The following is a 24,229-nucleotide window of genomic DNA, read 5'->3' as shown; positions in this document are numbered from 1 at the left end:
CATGTATTATGTAGACAGAGACCCAACCATATTGTGCAGTTACACAGTTACATAAAACACCGTTGTGTGTGTATATTATATATACTAGATGGTGGCCCGATTCTAACGCATCAGGTATTCTAGAATATGTATGCGGCCGACCGGGCGCAATCAGCAGAGCGGTGTTTAAATTTGGCGCCAATATCACTGATTGGTTCCGGCCGCGACCAATCAGCGAATCGTATTAGTGAGGACCGGGGAGCGGCGCTGCCTGTGCGGGTACTTCCGCTGTGAGCAGCCAGGAGATGACCGGCTGCTCGCAGCAGAAGTATCCCGACCGGCGGCGCCGCTTCCCGGTCCTCCCTTCACACTTGCCGTCGGGAGATCAGCGGCCCTAGCCGCTGATCTCCCGACGGTAGCCGCATGGAGGTCAGCGGCGCCGCCGATCGGGCTGTATCGCCGCTAACCTCCGTGCGGCAGATGAGCCGCTAACGTCCGCCATCTTTTTCTGAAATCCCGCGTCGCTGATTGGCCGCGGCCGGACCAATCAGCGACACGGGATTTACTGGACAGAAAGACAGACGGGATAAGACTATTATATATATTAGATATATGAGCACATAATATACACACACAGCGGTGTTTTATGTAACTGCACAATATGGGTGGTCCAAAAGTAGGTGGCCAGAAAGTGTAATAAGGTTATGAAGCAACCAATCAGATTCCACTTTTCATTCCTCACAGACTTTATGGAAAATGAAAGGTGAAATCAATGTTGGTGTCAATGTTTGGGGTGGTATTTCAAGTTTTGGTGTTTTAAGACCAATATTTTTTGATGGAACAGTCACAGGAGATAAGTATCTCGAAATTCTAATGAATCAAGTTGTTCCCCAGTTACAGCAACAGCCTAATTCAAATGACCTTTATTTCCAACAAGATGGGGCCCCTCCACATTATTCAAGAGTAGTCCGCGAGTATCTTGATGAAACATTTCCTAATAAATGGATTGGACGAAGAGGCCCACTTGATTGTCCGGCACGTTCACCAGACTTGACCCCAGTGGATTTTTTCTTTTGGGGAGTACTCAAGGACAAAGTTTATAGTCGAAAACCAAAAAGTGTCAGTGATTTGAAAAATTACATAAGAGATACATTTCAAGAAATTAATACCCAAAGAGACTTGTGCAAAAAAGTCTGTCGAAGCGTAAGAGGCTGACTTCAAAGCTGTGCAAATTGTAATGGAAAACAGTTTGAGCACCTGCATTGATAAAATTTAAGGGCTTTTGTGTTCTTGTTCAGAGTAAAATTTAATTGTCAATGTTATGCTTGTGTTAGTAAATATAATTTTACATATAAATCAATAGAAATGTTATTATTTTCTGGCCACCTACTTTTGGACCACCCTGTATATAATACACACACACTGCATATATGTTTACTTACAGTTCTCACACGCACCATACACTCCTGCATGCACTTTTCACATATATGCGGACATTTCACACATGTACACACACAATTACACATACACTGACCATATGAAGTAAACAACACCCCTCTTTTCTGACACATAGTTTCCTCCATTGTTTAGTTTCTGTTGCTGGAAACATCTTTCTTCTTTCAAGGTGCTTGTAGTGACAGTGGCGGAGGGGTACAATCACTACTCTGGCAGGCTTCAGCGCTTGACAGTGTGAGCAAGGGAACTGGGAGGTGAAGGAGGAAACTGGAGAGCAGTCTCCAGCTCACTGTCTGGTGAATTATGGAGCACAGCACATACCCACAGCTGCACGCTGCACTGACCACATCCGGCTCAGTCACAGTGCCTGGGCTCAGACCTACAGACTGCCATTCACTTTCCTTGATGCACTGCATCATGGGAGAATGACGTCAGAACAGCAGAGAATGAGGAATCCCCAGCCTGGAGGCGACTTCAGCTGAAGTCTCCTCTGTTGAGTGGAGGTTTGTGCCAAGAAAGGGAGTTTTTTTGCTATATGCCTTGTTTATAATGTTTTGGTCAAATGATAAATGTTATTACATCTGTATTTAATTTAAATAATAAAAAAATTTGTGATAGGTGCTCTTTAACCTCATTTGCTTATCAATTCAAGCACTGATTTTTCAGTAAAGGAGGATTGGACTGGCCATATAAAGACATCGCTGGACTTTGAAAGAGATACATGTGCATATAAATAGTTTTGGGTGTAAAATCCTGCTGACAAATTTCATTTAAGGGAGATTTTTACTAATTCTCCAGATCTGACACTCCCACCAATCAGCTTTGGTAGTTGCCAGATATAATCCGTATGGGTAGGTTCATACGACCGTTTAAGGAATCGCTGCCCGGTTTTACCGCAGCAGCTATTAATAATTTATAAGACCATTTACAGTTTCCTGTGTTACATTGTAATTCTGTATCTGTAAAAAAAACGAATGTTGTACTGTGGTATCCTATTTTTATTTTCCCCTCACACCCATAGTCTTGAAAGGGTGAGTCTCATGCGATTGTTGGAGGAAAATTTGTGTATAAATTTTTTTTTTTGCTTCACACATTGATTTCTTCAGTGAAAAAAATAGTTTATCTGCACTGCCTCATCTAATAACATCGCTCCCTGTGCAATCTATTTTTTTAACAGGTAACACTCAGAATGAAACTATAGTTGTGTGCACGAGCCCCATGGATCAGGACAGCACAGCTCTGTACACTGTTTAGCAGCCACTGCTGGTTGCTGAAGAACAACTCCTATTCCAATGAATGGTTGGGTGGATTTATGATAAGGTTGTCCTGAGGAAGGAGTCAGATGGTCTCCGAAACGCGTTAACAATAAACCACTTTTTCCCGAGATCTCTTGGATTGTTTTAAATTCAGTAGTGCATATCATAAATCCTCACTACCCTGGTAATGGTCTACAACTAACATCATCCATATTATGAACCTCCCACTAACTGACTTCTTTTGTTCTGCATTAGTTCTACACTTCCTTAAAAAATATACATCTTTTTAGGCAAGCCTGTCACTGAACTAATCTAACATTTCTGTGTTTCCCTCTTCTTAATTTTTTTTTCTCAACACCTGGTCCCTTCTTTCAGCAGTTTTCTCTACCTTCTGTGCACTCAGTAGCACTTTATATCTGTACAAAATGATACAAAAGATACCACTTGTGTATCTTTACATGAATGCTCTTATTTATCATAAAGATGGCTGGACCAAGCACTTTCTATTTTTGGTGTCTTCCCTACTTACTTTATATATTATAAGTTTGTGAGCAGGCCCTCGCTTCTCTTTATTGAATATTTTGTTACTCTGTCTGTTACCTCTCCAACCCCCACAAATAATTGATAAAAATAAATCCCCAAAAATATGCACCAAAGAATGGTGTAATTGAATTATACAACTTTAAAGGGGTTATCTGGAACTCTGTTTTTTTGTTTTTTTTTTCCCTTCGGGGCTTTGAATTTATCGGCAGGTATTTTCTACCTGCCTGCCTGTTCTGCCCTCTCATGATCTAGTCATCTCAGTGCCGGTGATTTTCCTGCTTCTGGTGATGCTACTTTGATGGAGCAGCTTCTTCTCTTCTGATCTGTTCTGTTGTCAGGCTGTCGCTGCCGATATCATGCTGATTGACAGACTGCTCCCCGATGCTCTAACTTTGGGGAGCCAGCTGTCAATCAGCATGATATCTCGACTAATCCACCTGTCCCCCGCTATTCCCCGGCTCCTCCCCTCTGTCAATCCCTTCACTGGCTTCCCATTACCCAGAGACTCCAGTTCAAAACCCTAACCTTGGCATACCAAGCCATCCACAACCTGTTTCCTCCATACATCTGTGACATAGTCTCCCAGTACTTACCTGCACGCCACCTCCAATCCTCACAAGATCTCCTCTTATCCCCTCTTTTCTCCTCTTCCCACAATCGCATACAAGATTTCTCCCGTGCTTCCTCCCTACTCTGGAACTCTCTACCCCAACATTTCAGACTCTCGCTTACCGTGGAAACCTTCAAAAGGAACCTGAAGACCCGCCTCTTCCGACAAGCATACAACCTGCATTAACCATCGCTCCACCATACCGCTCCATGACCAGCCCTACCCTCACCTACTGCATCTTTTCCCATCCCTTGTAGACTGTGAGCCCTTGCGGGCAGGGTCCTCTCTCCTCCTGTACCAGTCGCTTGACTTCTATTGTCTAAGATTATTGTAAATGTTTTTGCTATGTATACCCCTTTTCACATTTAAAGAGCCATGGAATAAATGGCGCTATAATAATAAATAATAATAATGAAGTCGGCAGTGATGCCCTGTCAACAGAGCATCCTGGAAGAGGAAGAGCTGCTCATGACATGAGGTCAAATTAAGTCGGAGAATTGCCGCTTGAGCCAGTTGAGATCTCTGAAAGGCAGAACAGGCAGGTTGTTAGCATCTACCTGCCAACAAGTTCTTAGCCCCGTAGTCAAAAAAATAACACAACAACAGGCCAGCGTGCAGCTACATCGATCCTAAATAGCTAGAAGATAACTGGTCGTGTATCTCTTGTATTTCAAGGTGTCGTCGGCAGTGTGTAAAGTTAAAAAATTCTTTGAAAGAAATTTGTGAGAAAGAGAAGAAGGCTCGGCTCCGAAATGAAACCTTCCTGCAGGACTTTAAAAGCATTGAAGCTCGCTTGCTTTTTCTCGTATCAAATTCAAGGACATCGCAACCAGCAAAGGTAGAATATATGGACCGATTTACTTTGCTTACATCAGACCTGATTTGCTAAGAGTTTAAAATACTAAATTGCACAAATGGCAAATTGTCAAACCTCTGTAAAATGATCACTAGAATAGTTTGTAGTCACAATGTGGGAACAGTCATCCCGTCAGACAGTGTGCTATCTTCTGTCATCAGCTCTTGGATATTATTACACTGTGAAATGCCTCTAAAGGTTTCACTGTAAAGGTCAGGTTTGCCTTGGGCATTGTTCACACTGCGTCATTTTGATGCCGCTGCAGCTGCTGAGTTTTCCCAGGCGAAGTTGCTTCTTCAGGAAAAGGCTGGCAGTTGTTTTCCTGAAGCGGCTTTGCTGTCTTTCTTGCTGCAGCATCGCCTGTCTATGCTGTTAAGAAAAATAAGCATGTCCCTTCTTTTAACTGTATCAGGGTTTCCAAACCCTCAAGTGGTTAAAAGAAGTGAAATAAGACAGAACTTGGGCACAGCTATGTTGTTTTCACATTGTGGTACACTATGCTTATTTTATGGGGCAGGATCCATCTGAAAAAGACGCCATATGTAGATACCTTTTAAACAGCTTTTGACGCTGCATAATGCAGTCAGCTTCCTTCAAGGGCTTGTCTACTTAAGAACAGTCACTTTTGTGAGGCAGCTTTCCCGATACCGATCTGCATTAAAAATGTAGTTTAATGTAACACTTTATTGAGTCATTTGGAGTCTGTGATACATGAGCTCACAGCGTTTTTGTTTCTTTTCCTCTAATAGAGTAGTGTCTTTATTGTGCTGATGATCTAACCGAGTGATCCCTCTTGACCAATCGGTTTGTAGTGATAATATTTATAGGACGTTGAAGCCCATTCTTTTTTTTTTTTACTGATGTACAAAAGAGTTTCCTTTTAAAAGTAATCTGTTAGCAATATTTCACCCCTTAAATTGTTTTACATGACATTTCGCCTTTGCAAAGACAAGTCCATCCATATGTTTACCAGTGCGTTCCTCTGTTACGGAGAAATTTCCATTTGAATCAATATGCAAATGAGGCTGAAGTGCTTTGGGTGAATGGAAGATCTTCTCGAGCCTCTGTATCTCCAGCTCTATGCCCCCCCAGCACCGCCTTCTGCTTGACTGACTTTTCTTTTGCCATGTGACTTAAAGCAAAGGATCTGTTGGTCAAGCAGAAGAAAGGTGGGAAATAGAGCTGGAGTGACAAAGTCTTGGGAAGAGCTTCCATGCACAGAAAGCACTTCAGCCTCGTTTGCATATTGATTCAGCTGGCAACTTCTTGGTAACAGGGGACTGGACTGTGTAGTTAAAGGTATGGATGGACTTGTCTTTGCCAGAGCGACATTTGCATATAAACAGTTTGGGAGGTAAAATCCTGCTGACAGATTCCCTTTAACAGTCCCTTACATTCTTACATTACATGCCACAGTTCTGTAGTTAGCCAGATTAATCCTGGCCAGATTATATATGTATAAAATTCTTCTTTACAATAAAATCTGGACTGTGAATCAAGCTTTTACAATGTACAATTAGAAGTCAGGTCAAGCCTTTCAGAAAACTCCTCCACTTTCCGTATTATCACTCAGTGGCCTACTTTGTTTCCACTATTATTGTTACTATGTCAACTTATACTAATACGAAATAAAGACAATTAATCTCCTAAAATGAACAAACTGCGTGGCAAAGGAAAAGGTATTAGTTCTCAGAACTGAATTCTTGCACTTGACTCAAGCGTGTGATCATTACTGAGTGTTTGTTTTTATTTGCACTTGTTAATGACTTGTAGATTCCTGTTTTTAACAAGTATTACACCGGCCAAATATTTTAAAGAATTGCTAATTTATGATAAATCATGTGGACAGTTGCTGCTTTTTTAAAAGAAAGCAACAATGTTTTTCTAATTTTGGAAATTCCCTTTAAGACCTTTAGCAGACCTCTTTATGTTCTTTTATCCACTACAAGATTTAGTAAGAACTCTAATTAAGTTGAGAATTTCATTATACAATAATTGCGTTAATGTTCTAATAATTCATCTTTGGGTACAAAAAAAAAGTCCCTACCGGCTCTATTTATCCTCTAGTTGCATTGGAACGGCCCTCCTGTAGTGCCGATGCCCCGGTTAGATCATGCACAGTGCAGTATCTCTCAGCTGGCTTCCTGCCAGCATAACTCTGCTTTGTCATTTAGGTGGGCTGTGCTGCGTGAGTGAAGAGCTTTGGGATTCCAAATTATTTTTTATTAATACCAACACATTCAAGTGTCAGTCTCCAACTATGACGCAGAGTATAGTCTACCATTGGAGTATTCTCTATGATCCTGTACACTGTATGAACCTGTACAGTACCCTGTCTGGCCGATTATATCTTCTGCAGTGGACATCAGCGTTGCTTTCTGTGTAGTTTTATATCACTGTTAGCTGGTTTCTAGCAGTGACCAACTCTCCTTCACTTCACTTCTCCACAATTGAGCTTGTAATTACCTGGTAGTGTAGAGCTGAGCGTTGTTTATTGCCTGCTGCTGACAGATCAATGATGTGAAGCTGCAAATGCTGCTATATTGATGTAGATGGCAGAAAATAGTCCTCTTCCATATGCATCACTAGTGCAGCATTTTCAGTTTCGTATCACTGAGGGAGGGTGTTGGAGCACTCTTGTTTGACCAGTTGAACCAGTTGTATCATTGTGCTGCTGGCCTGAACTATGCACAAACATAGGCAGTTTTGCCTCTGTAGCATCAGAGGAGCGTAGTCAAACTGCAGCAGGCCATATCCGAAGCTAATCCAGCGATCCAGCCAGCTTCAGATCAGTGCTTGCAATCTATATTGGAAAAAGCTTGTAAGCATCACACATATTCTGCCACTGCTGCTAGATCACAGTAATGGCCAGTAACCTAGGTAACGAGCAGTAAACAATAGAATTAAAAATACCTTTTGTTCTTGAGCAGAGAGAATTTTTTTTTAATTAGTAATTTGCAAAGTTGATCTTTTCAAAAGCAACTGTAGTATGGTTATACTAAATTAATTTTATCATGGTGCCAAATGGTGTGTGTTTTTTGCCTCCGTTTTTCTTGGAGTTATGTTAGGCTTTCAGATCACCCACCTTTTGATGAAACTCTCCACGTCTCTAGTTGCTCTGCTTGGTATCTGCAAAAGCATTGAGGAAATATTGTCATTTATTTGACTAATTGCAAAATAGTGTTCTTTTGCGTCTGTTGAGCCAATATTCATCAGTATATATTTTCTTTTTTATACAGAGGCATTCCATGTTAATCATTTGTACCACATTGTAATCTGTTTTGTTTTAACATGCGAGCCCTAAATATAACACACAAACATATTGGGCTATTGTGTCTCGATTTTATTTTTTTCAAATATGTGACTAATTTTTTATAAAAGGGGTTTTATTCTGGATATTCCGGAGGATCCCTTTAACAAATAAAACTGGAACTGATGTTTAGAAAGTTGACAATCTAATATTGTCAGGTGTTGATTTAAGTTGACCTTTTCTGATCTTACGATTCACGATTTCAGCTTGGTTTAGTTGGAAAAACGTTTTATTTTAAAATAAAATATATATTTAGAGTTATTAGTAAATAGGACGACTGTGTCTGGTAATCCAGACTATTTCATGCCTTTAATGGGCTTTGAATAGCGGCCTCGTTTGCCGTGATCTTGCGCATTTGTGTTATGAACACACATTACAGAATATCATTATGCCATGCCACGAAGCACAACAGAAGGCAGCAATTCGATTTGTTTGTTGTGTACTTTATCCTCCCTCTTTTACAAAGGAGAAGAAGCCGATTACATGTCTCCGAGACTGACAGAAGAAAAAAAAAAAAATAAAAGTCTGTTGGAAAATGCTCAAATGTATTTGGTTATGTATCTGTAGTAATGCAGGCTTCTAATCCCTCCTACTATCTCCATATAAATGATGCCGTTCAAGGCCATTGCTTCTTTCTTCACTTTAAAAATAAATAAATAAATAAATAAAACAGCAAAGCCCTTTCAGATGAAATGTCTAAAAACATGGCGTAATAACTTGGAGCATGCTGGCAAGTGTAGTCACTTGTGACTGCGTGAATCCCCCTCAGCAAGTCAATATTGTAATAAGCAGAACTGGTAACATCTCTCCATTATTCAGAGGAGCCAACAGCGTGCTTGTCCCTTAGGCTGCGGCATTCATTAAGAAAAGCTTACTGGGCTGAAAGCTGGAAACAGATGATAACAGGATATGATTTTCATATTTAATGCATCCCCTTGGAAGAGTATGTGTGCTGCAGATTGATAGAAGAATCTACTGCTACTTTACTGAAAGACTTTCTAGTTTGCCCTATAGCTACCGATGGAATCATTCAGCCAAGAAATTACCTTTTCCTCTTTTTACCTGCTTTATGTATCTGCCAAGCGGGCAGCCGAGCTGCCAGTGAATGTTATTGTGCAGTTAACTGTTTGGTATTTAAGACTCTTATCAGAAAAGAAACAGAGGCCATACGTTTTTTTTTTTTTTAAGTAGAAATAAGGTTTGAGGTTTGCCTTTTTTTTTTCTCTTTTTTCCTTTTTAGAATTTTAGTTGGCATATATACTAGTTTGGAGGAAGTTGTTTCCATAGTTATCTGTGCTCATTTTTTTTTTTTTCTTCGAGGCTACTAAAAGTTTGGATGACTTTTACATGTTAGATTATGTTTGTGAAATATATAAAAAAAAAAAATCGAGTGAAATGTTTTTAAATGGGGGTATTAAGGGGGCCAGAAAACCTCATATACGGATTAGTGGACATATTGAAAGTATCCCTATGTGCTAAAATACCGTACTTAAATATTGCATCTATTCTATGCCAGTGAAGAGTAAAAATGATTTGGTAAATATGAGTACATGAAATTTAAAGTGACTGTCCAGCCTTGTGCTCAAAAAGTATATACGGTAATACATACATATACATAAAACTGGAGTTTACTTACTATTTATCCTCAGAACTTGCTCTTACTTTTTGTTCTGTCCCATTAGAGCAGAGCTGTGATCTGTCACTGTAGATTAGCTACGATGCCTACAGGGAGTCTGTTGTAGTCTGGGACACGCCTCCTGTCTCATCATTGGTTCAGACTGCTTCTCTTTTTCACTCTGTCTTCTAGGATTGGCTGCTGTAAGAACAATTTTAGCTTAGCCTCACCAAGAAGTCTGTGCATAGAGAGCTGATTTCTGTTACAACAAGGACAAAATGATTGTATTTTCGAAACTTTAACCCCTTAACCTCTGGGCAATTTTCCATTTTTCGTTTTATCCTTCTCTTCTTCCCAGAGCCATAACTTTTTTTTTAATTTCCTGTCAATATGATTCTCTGGGTCAGTACGAGTACACAGATACCAAACGTGTAGTTTATTTCGTAATTTTTTTTCACCACTTAAATAAGAATTTTGTATGAAAAAAAGCTTTTGCATTTCTCGCCGTTTTCTAAGACCTATAACATTCTCACTTTTTGTGATCTGGGGCTGAGTGATGGCTTATTTTTTGCACCACGTGCTGACATTTTTATTGATTCCATTTTGAGGTAGATACAATGTTTTGATCGCCTCTTCTTGCATTTTATTGCAATCTTGCGGTGTCCAAAAAAACCCCATAATTCTGGCGTTTTGATTTTTTTTCTTGTTATGCCGTTTACCGATCGGATTAATTGACTTTATATTTTGATAGATCGGACATTTCTGAACCCAGCGATACCAAAGAGCAATTTGAAAAATCTTTGCTATCTTCTTATAGCCTTCTGCTTTGTGGGCCTTCACCATTTTCATTTTCAGAGTGTTAGGCAACTGCTTAGAAGAACCCATGACTGCTGTTTTTTGGCACAAGGTTAGAGGAGGCTGGGTTTTTATAAAGCTGTTAAATTTGCATCACCTGGTCTTTCCTAACGATGAGAGTGAACAAGCCATTACCCTAACAGGCTAATTAAGGTAGGAAACCTTGGTCATAGTTATCTGAGCACACAAATCTTCAAGGGTGCCCAAACTTTTCCTTTTTGTAATTTTTAAAATGTAAAGGATGAAAAAAATAAAAAAAAATATTAAATATTTAAAGTGCTTCTCACTAAATTAGAATATCATTAAAAAGTTAATTTTTTCCTATCACCCAAGACAGCACCACAGCGAGAGAGGGGATCCGCCCTTCCAGGACAGGAAACCTACAGAATAAGAGGGTGGCGCCTCTACATCACCTCAGTTGGTTTCCTGTCCTTGAGGGGTAACCTTGTTAAAACGGCGGCAGAAGAATGAAGAGAAGATTATTCCCAGACCTGAGCCGGTCGGTTTCCAACAAGGCACAGTCTCTGCTACGGCCGGCGCCAGGGACCTGGAAGCGCCATGGTGGGTCCAAGGGGGCTTGTTCTGTTGGACGGGCGCGAGCAGCAGCCGCACCATTATCTTATGGTGGCCTGGCAGCCGCGCAACCCGGTTGCGCAGGATGCTATCCAGGAAATTGCGCCCTAAGACGCACGCCGGTAATAAAAGAAGTAGCGGAGACCCATGTCTTCTAACATGTTTCCAGCTACTGTTTTGTACCAGCCTGCGGCCCTTGATGGGAGAACCTTAGACAGGCTTACCTGTTGAAGATCCGGATACGACTAAGTGGCGCCCCTGCCTGGGGTCGGCAGCTCCAGCTCCGTGCATCAGTGGAGAAGCTGCTGTGGACCTGCGCCCCTGTCTGGCGTCAGCAGCTCCAGCTCTGCACATCAATGGGAGCACCTGTTGAGCTGCGCCCCTGCCTGGGGTCAGCAGCTCCAGCTTTGATCAGCGCACTATTGGAGGTGCCCCTGCCTGAGATTGACCACCCCAGTATTGCTCAGGCACGGCCGGATGAAGAGGAACAAACCTATGACTTGGTGCAGCCTCCGAATCCGTACAGCTGGTGGTGAGTGGTGTTCGTGAATGTTTACCTTGTTTATGGGGCCCTTTCCTTGTTATGGTTACTAGGAAAGGTTGAAGGAAGTTAGTGCAAAACTCAAAGATGGGTGTGTGTTCGCTCTCTGTAAGCCCCATCTGGGCCAAGGGCCTTGTGCTTTAAATTTGACTTCAGGACGGAAGCTGGACCTTAGACCTCTAGGCTAAAGTTAGCCACATGTCTGGGCCGCACAGAGCCTCTTGATTTGGCTTCAGAATTTACCACAAAAATGAGCCTCAATCTGCTCAGTAAATGTTAAAGTAAGACTTTTACTGTTGTCCTCCAGTCTGTTTTCTCCATCCATAGGACGGCACATGGTGTTAATACAGCACAAGGTCTGCTGTCCAGCTGCGTCTCATCAGTTGGGTCCTTCGGGTGGGGCTAGTCTGACAATTGAGATTTACCACCCAAAGGAAAGGTTTATCCTTCATTCAGATGGATTACTCTTTTAAATAAAATCTGAGCACAGTGCCTCACAGTGCCTCACAGTGGCTTATAAAGCCTCTTTGCACTTCACAAAGAGCACATCATAGTGCTTCATAGCATAGCGCTTTATAGCACATCATAGTGCCTCACAGCGCCTCTTGGCACATCATAGTGCCACATAGCACATCATAGTGCCTTATAGCATAGCGCTTTATAGCACATCATAGTGCCTCACAGCACCTCTTGGCACATCATAGTGCCACATAGCACATCATAGTGCCTCATAGCATAGCGCTTTATAGCACATCACAGTGCCTCATAGCGCCTCATGGCACATCATAGCATAGCGCCTCATGGCATATCATAGCATAGCGCCTCATGGCATATCATAGCATAGCGCCTCATGGGGCGTCATAGCATAGCGCCTCATGGGGCGTCATAGCATAGCGCCTCATGGCACATCATAGCATAGCGCCTCATGGCACGTCATAGCATAGCGCCTCATGGCACATCATAGCATAGTGCCTCATGGCACATCATAGCATAGTGCCTCATGCCACATCATAGCATAGTGCCTCATGCCACATCATAGCATAGTGCCTCATGCCACATCATAGCATAGTGCCTCATGGCACATCATAGCATAGTGCTTCATGGCACATGATAGTGCCTCATAGCACCTCACAGTGCCTCATAGCGCTTCACAGTTCCTCATAGCACTATAGTGCCTCATAATGCATCATAATGTCTCATAGCATTTCACAGTGCCTCATAACGCATCATAGTGTCTCATGGCACATCATAGCGCCGTATAGCGTCTCATAGTACTTTATAGTTCCTCATGGCATAGTGCCTCATAGCACTTCATAGCACCTTATGGCTCTTCACAGCGCCTCATAGCATAACATATCATAGTGACTCACAGCATATCATAGTGCCTTATGGTGCATTCATGGTGCATTCATAGTGCCGAATAGCGCCTGTTAGTGCCTCATAGTGTCTCTCAGTGCTTCAGGGTGCCCCTGTGCCTTGTAGTGCTTTATAGGGTGTCTGTGCCTTGTAGCGCCCCTGTGCCTCATAGTCCCTCTTTGTAAAGGTACTGGTTGCACAACTAAGTTTATGTCTGACAAAACCAAGTTCAGCGACTGTAAACTGTGCATGGCAAGCTTACCGAATTCAGGGGGAAAAATATCCTAGCCTCTATTTTGAGACAGAGGGTGGCAGTATTCCTGGCTGGTCCTCAGCTAGCTCGGTCGAATGACGATTGGAGGCAGGTGACAATAAGAGCACTTCCTTAGTTTTGCAGGTTAATAATAAACCTTGTAGGGTTTCACTCTTAAAGGTAGGAGGCATCGTGTAGTGCTCATACAGCCATTGTGGGTTTGGTCCAATCGAGCGCAGTTTTATTGCTTTTTACAGGTTGCACAGAAGTCATAAACATAATATTTCTGATCTTGTCCAAGCTCTGACTAATTAGGACAGACCCTGACTACTCATATACAGCTCAGCTAACCCAGCTTGATCAAACAAAACAATATTTATCCAGGGCAACCACTGATACTTGTGGAGTCTGGCCTGTGTCTCTGATTAGCTCCAAGACACATACCGTCTGCTCTGCTTTCCAGCAGTCTGACTGAGGTGAATGCCTAGCCTGCTCTGGTGCTTAGCTCTCCAGGTGCCCTAATCAAGACCTGTAAAGCTATTATTTAACCCAGGCATACCTGGGTTTGCTACAACCCAAAGGGGCTGTACAGATTCCTGAGAGTTAGATCTTTGGAAATGGACTCTATAAGACCTGCTAGTAAATCTGCAGTTCCAGATTGCTATATAGTAGTATAGGTGTTTAAGGAGTCAGGTTCCAATTCACATGAAACATCAAATTTCCTGAGGATAGTTCTTGGCATAAAATGAGGATTTAGGCTTTCAGTTTGTGTCCTTCCATTCAGATGTTAATGAGCCTTAAGGCTTTATGGAGAATTATAGTAGTTAGGACAACTCTCATATCGAAGGAAGAGGCATTGACAATAGTTTACCTCAACTATTTCGGGATTATCGGCAGATCCATCGAGCGCTGCAGAACTCACTGGGCAGTGAGTAAGAGTTGTGGTCTCCCAAGGTAGAATAAGGAGTCCTGCTATATGTCGAATAATAAGCAGTCTGGCCACAACTCTGAACAGGGCAATATTGCTGTTAATAACTGTAATCTTCTACATTCCAGTAGTAGCTTGGTTACGGGTACACACCCGTGGGCTGCCTCTAAAGACCCGGTTCCTCTAACTTAAAGAAGCTTTAGGCAGTATATAAGAAAGCTCCATTCATCTATACATGGTCACCATGTAAAGGTCTTGTCATAGAACAGAGTAGCTTTATTTTTCGTAAACCATTATGGAGGAACTCTGCCACGATCCCTAATGACACTTATGTCTAATCAGTTCAGATGGCGAAGTCTCACCTTTTAACTTTAATAGCACCTCATATAAAGAGGAAGAGAATTGCAAGTGGACCTTTTTAGCCTTAGACTACTGGAACAGTGTCCGACCTGCATTGAATAAGCAAGGATTGTGAAAGTGAGCTTTGGATCTAGGCCCATTTTCAGTCCAAAGATGGCGCCTTGAGATCTGAATCCAGTGCTTACGGCTCTAACAAGCCTTCGCTTGAACCCATGGATTCAGGGTCTTCACATTAAAGACTATTATCCCGGTCGCCCTGACTTCAGCATGGTAAGTTAGTGACATTCAAGCTTTGTCGGTTAATCTTTTGTTTATACAGAACCTAGAAGATGGGCCGGTTCCGGAGCTACCCTATCTTCCGAAGATGGCTTCCAATTTCCATAGAAGTCAGGAAATTGTGCACCCTACTTTCTGTGCTAATCCGGGGAATCCATGGCGGAGCAATAAGAAAGTGGATGTCCCCATCAAGCATTTTGTAAGGTTGCGATTCAGTCTTCACCTTGCACCTTCTATAGACACTATAGGCTTGACCTGGGATCTTCTGCTGTCCTTTCCCTTAGGAAAAATGTTCTACAGGCTGTAGTCCCACCCTGACTTTAAAGTTTTTTTCTCTGTAAATCTCTCATTGTGGTGCTGTCATGGGTGATAGGAAAACACTAAATTACTTACCGGTAATGTGATTTTCCTGAGCCCATGACAGCACCCTTGTATTCTCTCCCATCACTGGTAGAAGTTGATCACTTCATTTCCTTTGTGGTGTTTGATTCACGTGGTGTGTAGAAGGAAAAATCATGGGATATATAACTTTTAAGTAGTGTTCTCTCATGCTCTGTAAACAACTGAGGTGGTGGAGAGGCGCTGTTCTTTTATTCTGTAGGCTTCCTGTCCTGATAGGGCGGATCCCCTCTCTCGTTGTGGTGCTGTCATGGGCTCAGGAAAATCACATTACCGGTAAGTAATTTAATGTATTTCAGTTCTTCAATGCAAAAAGTGAAACTCATATGTTATATAAAGTCATTACAAACAGAGTGATCTATTTCAAGTGTTTTTCTGTTAATGTTGATGATTATGGCTTACAGCCAATGAAAACACAAAAGTCATTATCTCAGTAAATTAGAATAATTAACAAAAAACACCTGCAAAGGCTTCCTAAGCGTTTAAAAAGGCCCCCTAGTCTGTTTCAGTAGGCTCCACAATCATGAGGAACACTGCTGACTTCACAGATGTCCAGAAGGCTGTCATTGACACACTCTGTTTGTCTCTGTTTGTAATGACTCTATATAATATGAGTTTCACTTTTTGTATTGAAATAAACTAACTTTTTGATGATATTCTAATTTAGTGAGAAGCACTTGTGTGTTTGTGTGTGTGTGTGTGTGTGTGTATATATATATATGTATGTAAAATATATAATTTTTTTTTTTTGCCTTAAGTATAAAGGAAATGTGTCATCTTTAACTTTAGGACTTTTAGAGATCATTTCATCTTCATCTTGCTTAAAGCGAACCTATTGCCAGGTTTGACCAATATGAAATATGACCACCACCTTTCAGACCTGATATACTGCATTCTATAATACTATATATAAGCCCCGATCTGACCTGATAGACAAGAAAAACACTTTTATTAAACTCACCTGAGGGGCGGTCCGGTCCGATGGGTGTCTCTGGTCTTGGACCAGCGCCTCCCTTCATTCGTCTTGCGATGCCATCCTCCTTCTTGCTTTGTGTGGATGACGCGTCCCTATGTCATCCACACAGTCGCTCCGGCAGCGCACTAATGCACAGGTGCACTTCTCTGCCCTGACTAGGGCAGAGCAAAGTACTACAGTGCGCATGCATCAGGGCCCTTTGAATTTTCCAGACGCCCGCACACTGCATTCCTTTGCTCTGCCCTCATCAGGGCAGAGAAGTGCGCCTGCGCAGGAGCGCGATGCCGGAGTGACTGTGTGGATGATATAGGGATGCATCATCCACATGAAGAAAGAAGGAGGATGGCATCGAAAGAAGAAGAGAGGCAGCGGCCCAAGATCATTGACGCCACTCGGACTGCTCCTCCCTTCCCCCAGGTGAGTATAATAAAAGGTCTTTTTCTTGTCTTGCAGTTCGGATTGGGGGCATTTATACAGCATCATAGAATGCAGTATATCAGGGCTGAAAGATGGTGGCCGTATCTGATAACGGTCAAACCTGGTGACAGGTTCCCTTTAACTGTTCACAATAACAGTCATTTTGACCAGGGGTGCCCAAACTTTTGCATGCCACTGTATATACATATTTTTTAAATAAAAGGGAAGAAAACTAGACTTTTAGGGGGCGATTCATTAAAGGGGTTTTCCCACGAACAAAAGTTAATTTTAAAAATTGTCTGTGTCTGACAGTGGTGAGGTAAAATATTGTTTAAAAACAGGAAGGGAAATGCTTTACCTCACAAAATGAATCCTTTGCGATCCCCTGCTGTAATGTCTGTATACTCTTTTGCTTCCTCCCCTGCCCAGGAGATGTGGTATGTTCCTTACACGATCAGACACAGAAATTTTTTAAAATGAACTTTTGTTTGTGGGAAAACCCCTTTAAGTCTCGCATGGTGCATGCTAGTTTTAATGATGGGTGGGCTGCGGTAAGATGTACTTAATTCATTAGGGGGCCCCTTAACTAATTAGGCATGCACCTCTACCAGGAATGCTACTCAAGTCCCTGCTTAGAATAACATTTCTGGTGTTAGGTATGCCACAACTTCTTCATGATTTTGTCTGATGGGCTTTACCACACTCCATTCTTCCCCACCTCCGCCCTCTTTGGCGAAGCTGAAGCAACTGAAAATATGTCTTATATTCTAGGTTCTTCAAAGTAGCCACCTTTTGCTTTGATGACTGCTTTGCACACTCTTGGCATTCTCTTGATGAGCTTCAAGAGGTAGTCACCGGAAATGGTCTTCCAACAATCTTGAAGGAGTTCCCAGAGATGCTTAGCGCTAGTTGGCCCCTTTGCCTTCACTGTGCGGTCCAGCTCACCCCAAACCATCTCGATTGGGTTCAGGTATGGTGACTGTGGAGGCCAGGTCATCTGGCGTAGCACCCCATCACTCTCCTTCTTGGTCAAATAGCCCTTACACAGCCTAGAGGTGTGTTTGGGGTCATTGTCCTGTTAAAAAATAAATTCTGGTCCAACTAAACGCAAACCGGATGGAATAGCTTTCCGCTGCAAGATGCTGTGGTAGCCATGCTGGTTCAGTATGCCTTCAATTTTGAATAAATCCCCAACAGTGTCACCAGCAAAGCACCCCCACACCATCACACCTCCTCCTCCATGCTTCATGGTGGGAACCAGGCATGTAGAGTCCATCCGTTCACCTTTTCTCCATCGCACAAAGACACGGTGGTTTGAACCAAAGATCTCAAATTTGGACTCATCAGACCAAAGCACAGATTTCCACTGGTCTAATGTCTATTCCTTGTGTTCTTTAGTCCAAACAAGTCTCTTCTGCTTGTTGCCTGTCCTTAGCAGTGGTTTCCTAGCAACTATTTTACCATGAAGGCCTGCTGCACAAAGTCTCCTCTTAACAGTTGTTGAAGAGATGTGTCTGCTGCTAGAACTCTGTGTGGCATTGACCTGGTCTCTAATCTGAGCTGCTGTTAACCTGCGATTTCTGAGGCTGGTGACTCGGATAAACTTATCCACAGAAGCAGAGGTGACTCTTGGTCTTCCTTTCCTGGGGCGGTCCTCATGTGAGCCAGTTTCTTTGTAGCGCTTGATGGTTTTTGCAACTGCACTTGGGGACACTTTCAAAGTTTTCCCAATTTTTCGCACTGACTGACCTTCATTTCTTAAAGTAATGATGGCCACTCGTTTTTCTTTACTTAGCTGCTTTTTTCTTGCCAAAATACAAATTCTAACAGTCTATTCAGTAGGACTATCAGCTGTGTATCCACCAGACTTCTGCACAACACAACTGACGGTCCCAACCCCATTTATAAGGCAAGAAATCCCACTTATTAAACCTGGCAGGGCACACCTGTGAAGTGAAAACCATTTCCGGTGACTACCTCTTGAAGCTCATCAAGAGAATGCTAAGAGTGTGCAAAGCAGTCATCAAAGCAAAAGGTGGCTACTTTGAAGAACCTAGAATATAAGACATATTTTCAGTTGTTTCACACTTTTTTGTTAAGTATATAATTCCACATGTGTTAATTCATAGTTTTGATGCCTTCAGTGTGAATGTACAATTTTCATAGAAAATACAGAAAAATCTTTAAATGAGAAGGTGTGTCCAAACTTTTGGTCTGTACTGTATCTAAACAGTGGAAAACCCCCACAAGTGACCCCATTTTGCAAACTAGACCCCTCAAGGAATTTATCTAGATGTGCGGTGAGCACCTTGAACCCACAGGTGCTTCACATAATTTTACAACGTTGATCTGTGAAAATGAAAAAAATGTATATTTTTCCGAAAAAAATGTTGTTTTAGCCTCAGATTTTTTAATTTTCACTAGGATAGCAGGAAAAAATGGACCCCAAAATTTGTTGTGCAATTTCTCTTGAGTACGCTGATACCCCATATGTGGTCGAAAACTTCTTTTGAGGCACAGTGCAAAGCTCAGAAGGGAAGAAGCACCACATTGGGGTTCAAATTTTGCTGGACTGGTTTGAGGGTGCCATGCCACATTGGCAGAGCCCATGAGGTGCCAAAACAGCAAAACCACCCTCCTATAAGAGACCCTATTTTTACAAACTACACCTCTCAATGAATTCATTTAGGGGTGCAGTGATCATATTGACAGCACAGGTGGGTTACAGAATTGTATACCATTGGACAGTGAAGAAAAAAATAATTACATTTTTACCACCAAAATTATGTTTTGGCCTCGGATTTTACATTTTCACACTGGGAAATGGGTAAAAATGGCACAAAATTTTTTCTCACAATTTCTGCTGAATGTAGAAATACCCCATATGTGGCTGTACAGTACAGCAGATTTTTCTAGAATAGTTTGCAGACTACATATACAGAGCCCCTAAGTGCTAGAAGAGCAGAATCCCCCCTTAAGTGACCCCATTTTGGAAATGATACCCCTTTGTAAATTTATCTACAGGTGTAGTGACCATTTTAACTCCATGGGTGTTTTCCAGAAACAAGCAGCAGCGGATGTTGCTGAATGAGAATTGCAAACAGCCGTTGTAGTGACCAGTATGTTGTAGCGACCAGTACTTAATGCTCAGCTTATGCTTCTGGAGACAGGCATGCCGTAAATTAGGCAGGCTCTCATCGCTACAGAACTGTGCACGCTAACTGCGGTTTAGACACACTGGTGCTCAGAAGGGAGGAGAGCATTTGGATTTTGGAGCGCAGAATTCACTGGATTTCTTTGGGAGGGCGAGGAGCCATAGCGCTTTTCCAAATCCTTTGTGCTACCAGTAATGTGGAAGCCCCCTATATTTCCGATAACAGATGACAACCCTGAGTGAGGGCTTCTTTTGTGGTTTCAGTTCAAGCTTTTGTTTGGAACATTTTATATAACATTTTGTCCAGTACTCTATGCTGAGTACTTTATGACAAAGTCTCTGGTAATGTGTCGGAAGGGAGGTATGTGTCGCTGAGACACTTAGCCTCAGTGATGTGAAAACATGTGAATTCTCCTGCACAGAAGGTGCAGAGAGAGTTAATAGAACCACATTTATAAGGGAATGTTTTCAGTGGATAACAAAGTGCAGGGAGGGACGTTATCCACCATCCCTCCAATCAGGGGAGTGTCTGGGCTTTAAATAGCCAGCCCTGACACTCAGGTGTTGGTCAGTATCTGGAGGCCAGCTCCAGAGAGAACAGCTTGTGTTGTTTTGTGCTAAGCTGAACCGGGTGGGTTGTTTGCTGATCCTGAGTGGCCGGACCCTGGCCGGTGCAAGGACTTTGCTGGACATTTTCTTAGTTTGTTTTGCCGTTATGCCAGATGGCCTATGTTTTATGCCACGTAATAAACCAACTGAAAATTTAAACAGACAGTGTTACTTGTCTACCTCCGCATACAGCCGAGCACGTCGCTTTACCACAACTTATATCTGGGTTTCTATTTAAATCTCCAAGTGACGTGATTCAGATGTGCACAAAACTGTGGCCAACGGTGCTTTTATGCACACTTAAAAAGATGGACACTGTCGGATCACAGGGCAGACGGCGTCCACAGTGCCTACATCTGCCTCATTATAGGGAATTTTCCACCTGGGGTTCCGTCTGAATCACATATTTCAGAGATTTACACGAAAACCTTGGTGTAAGCGCAGAGCGCAGGATAAATGTGAGCCGATCCTTACTGTGATCTTTGGGAGACAGAATGAACAAATCAACAGCAGATGAAGAATTGTTTTTATTTTTTTTTTCGCCTTTTCCTCGTGTGGTTGATTAGATGACGTTATTCTTACAGCGATACCAGATTTATAGCGGGTTTTTGGCTGTTTGACTTCTGTCACACACTAAAAGACGCTTTTTGCAAACACAAGTTTTTGCATCGCCATATTTTGTGAGCTATAATTTTTCTATATTTTATCCGATAGTCATGTAAGGGCTTGTTTTTTGTGGGACGAGTTGACGTTTTTATTGGTACCATTTTTGGGTACATGAAATTTTTTGATCGCTTTCTATTCCGAGTTTTGGGAGGCAGAATGAAGAAAAACCAACAATTCAGGAATTATTTTTTTCCCCTTCTCCCATGACAGCACCACCTGAGAGAGGGTATCCGCCCACCAAGGACAGTAACCTACTGAATAAAAAGGCGGTACCTCTCCTCCGCATCAGTTTTGGTTCCTGTCCCTGATGGGAGCCTCACCAGGTGGTACCTCACGTACCTGGATTATGGACGGTGCGGCCTGGAGGCCGTGGAAGCAGCAGATGGTCCCTGTTCCCAGCCCGTCTGGCTGCTGCCCGGGTCTGCGTGTGGGGAGGAGGTGCTGTTTTCCTTTGGATGCCTCCCCGCGTGCGCCGGGGCCTGCGGCCGGGTCTGCGCCTCGCAAAGATGAACTGAGCGCGCCGGCCGGCAGGTCTTCCGGGCTGCGCACGTGGGGGTCGCGTCGCACCCTGTGACGGAGCGCGCCGGAAGTCCGGGCTGCGCACGCGCGGGGTGCTGACGCGCCCTATCACGGAGTGCGCCGGAAACCGGGTCTGCGCATGCGCGGGTGGGAAGCTGTCATCCCGCTGCAAGCGCACCGGGTGCCGCTGGGCTGCGCACGCGCAGAGGCAGGTGGATCTGCGGGTAGCACGCCAGCTGGCTAAAATTTAAAAAAAAAAAAAAAGAAAAAGAGAGATGAGCACGCTGCCGGAAGGGGAGGAGCCTAAAGGAGGTGGAGCCCTACTGCTTTTAAGGATGGGGAGCAATCAGGATGGCGGTGTCTGCATCCCCGCCATGATGAATGAGGAACCGCAGTCACCTGGGCAGCAGCTGTCACCGCCACAGGAAGTACAGCAGCAGCCACAGCCATCAAAGCAGCGCAAGCAGCTCAAACAAATGGAACGGGAATCTTCCCATCGACAAAGTCACAGCAGTGAGGGGCGTACGAGTTCCGGCAAGACTGGTCAGAAAAGACTTCGTCAGTCCGCCTCCGCCAGATGGGAGCCCTCATGTGAACGGCAACCACCGCCTCCGGTACCCTAGTCTGAACGGCAGTGTGGTGAGTGATCTTCGTGAAAGTCTCACCTTGAATAATGTGCTCTTCTCTCTCTCTCTCTCTTTTCCTCCTTCTTCTCCTTTTATTTCTTGGGGCAGGAGGCGAAGAAGTGTAGTGCTAAAAATAAAAACAGGGAGTGTGCTTTATGCAAAATCGGTCTTCCCACCTCCTATGCCAAAAACCTATGCTCAGACTGTATTCAGAAAACCATTGCAGAGGAGTCCCCCAGGTTTTCTTTAGAATTAAAGGATCTAATCCAGACAGAGGTCAGAGAGTCTTTAAGAGGCTTAACCTCACTCAAAAAGAAGAAGCGAAAACTAGTTTCTTCAGAATCAGAGGAATCAGTGGAGTCCCGTTTTACGAGAGAACTGCCTTCCTCCTCTAATCACTCCTCATCGTCATCGGAGTCTTCGGATGATAATGGGGGGGGCAGACCTTGTTTTTCGGTTGATAATACTGAGAGACTAGTTAAAGCCGTCAGAGGGACTATGGGTATTACCGATACCAAAGTGCCCAGAACAGTCCAGGATGTTATGTTCGGGGGCTTAGACCAAAGGAGGAGACGCTCATTCCCGGTCAATGACAGGATTAAATCTCTGATAGAAAGGGAATGGAAGAAACCGGAGAGGAAGGGTCAGCTGCCGTCATCCTCCAAGCGGAGGTACCCCTTTGAGGATGAGGATGCGGCTAAATGGGACAAAACCCCTAAGATTGACGTGGCCATTTCAAAATCTTCAAAAAAATCTACTCTGCCCTTTGAGGATTTAGGAGCCTTAAAAGACCCGCTGGATAAAAAAGCGGAGTCCTTCCTTAAGCAAACCTGGGAGTCGTCAGCAGGGGCCCTTAAACCGGCAGTAGCAGCGACCTGCACTGCTAGATCTATGATGATCTGGCTTCAACAATTGGAAGACCAGATCAGGGGGAATGTGTCCAGGGAGAAGATTCTATCAGACCTTCCTCTTGTGCAGGGAGCGGCTGCATTCCTGGCAGATGCATCGGCAGATTCAGTTAGGCTGGCTGCCCGGTCTGCAAACCTCTCTAATGCAGCCCGTAGGGCGCTATGGCTCAAGAGCTGGCCAGGAGATGTGCAGTCAAAGTCTAAACTGTGCTCCATCCCTTGTGAGGGGGACTTCTTGTTCGGCAAAGGTCTAGATGACATCCTAGATAAAGCCGCAGACAAAAAACATGGATTTCCCACGGTGTCTGGTTCCCGATTTAACAGTTCCTTTCGGAAGAGAAAATACAGCCGCAGTAAAGCTCCCAGAGACCAAGGTAGCTGGAAAGAAGTTCAAGAGCAGGCCCAAGAACACTGTCAAAATATCAGCCCCCAGAGGTTTAGCGGAACAGATAGCCTTACAGCAGGAAGTTCTCTCTCTGCTCAGGAAAGGAGTTCTGGTGGAAGCACCTGCACCCGAGCAAGGAAGAGGATTCTATTCGACCCTCTTCCTAATAAAGAAGCCGGACGGCTCCTTCAGGACCATTGCGAACTTAAAGAGACTGAACGACCATTTAATCTACAGGCCTTTCAAGATGGAAACAATAAAATCAGCCATAAAGATGTTATTTCCGGACTGTTTTATGTGCGTCCTCGATCTGAAGGACGCCTACTACCACGTCCCGATTTTGCCAGATCATCAACAGTTTCTAAGAGTAGCTGTACAATTCGGCAGGCACGTAAGGCATTTTCAGTTCGCAGCTCTTCCCTTTGGCATTTCCATGGCGCCGAGAGTCTTCACAAAAATCATTCTGGAGGTCACAGCGCACTTGAGGGAAAGAGATATTTTAGTCATCCCTTATCTGGACGACTTCTTAGTAGTGGGCAGATCAAGTCAACTCTGTGCTCTAGCCCTGGCGGACGTCATGGCCAGTCTAAGACGCCTAGGTTGGCTGTTAAATCTGGAGAAGTCAAGGCTGGAACCAAAGAGGGTTCAGTCTTTCCTGGGTCTCATTCTGGACTCGGATAACCAAACCTGTCTTCTGCCAGAGGAAAAGAAACTGAAGATCAGATCCCTAACATCTCAGATTGTCAGCAATCCGACCATCACCCTGAGGAGTGCAATGTCTCTGTTGGGTACAATGACGTCTTG

General features: G+C 43.4%; 1 protein-coding gene across 4 annotated transcripts in view; it reads left to right on the top strand.

The window, feature by feature from the left end:
• Nucleotides 1–24,229, top strand: part of KIZ (kizuna centrosomal protein) — a 194,446-nt gene that overhangs the window by 30,731 nt on the left and 139,486 nt on the right. For 2 of the 4 annotated variants that reach the window (XM_073672453.1, XM_073672452.1), the window contains exon 3: nucleotides 4,519–4,681. In XM_073672453.1, coding sequence (XP_073528554.1) covers nucleotides 4,519–4,681 — 163 coding nt within the window. Of the gene's footprint in view, nucleotides 1–2,611; nucleotides 2,755–4,518; nucleotides 4,682–24,229 lie in introns of those variants that run through there. The other 2 variants (XM_073672454.1, XM_073672455.1) reach the window with 2 other exon arrangements.

The sequence above is a fragment of the Phyllobates terribilis genome, unplaced genomic scaffold, assembly GCF_046119375.1.
Source record: "Phyllobates terribilis strain yellow unplaced genomic scaffold, ASM4611937v1 Scaffold_3__8_contigs__length_932513732, whole genome shotgun sequence".
Classification (NCBI taxonomy): domain Eukaryota; kingdom Metazoa; phylum Chordata; class Amphibia; order Anura; family Dendrobatidae; genus Phyllobates; species Phyllobates terribilis.
This window is presented reverse-complemented; position numbering and strand designations above follow the sequence as displayed.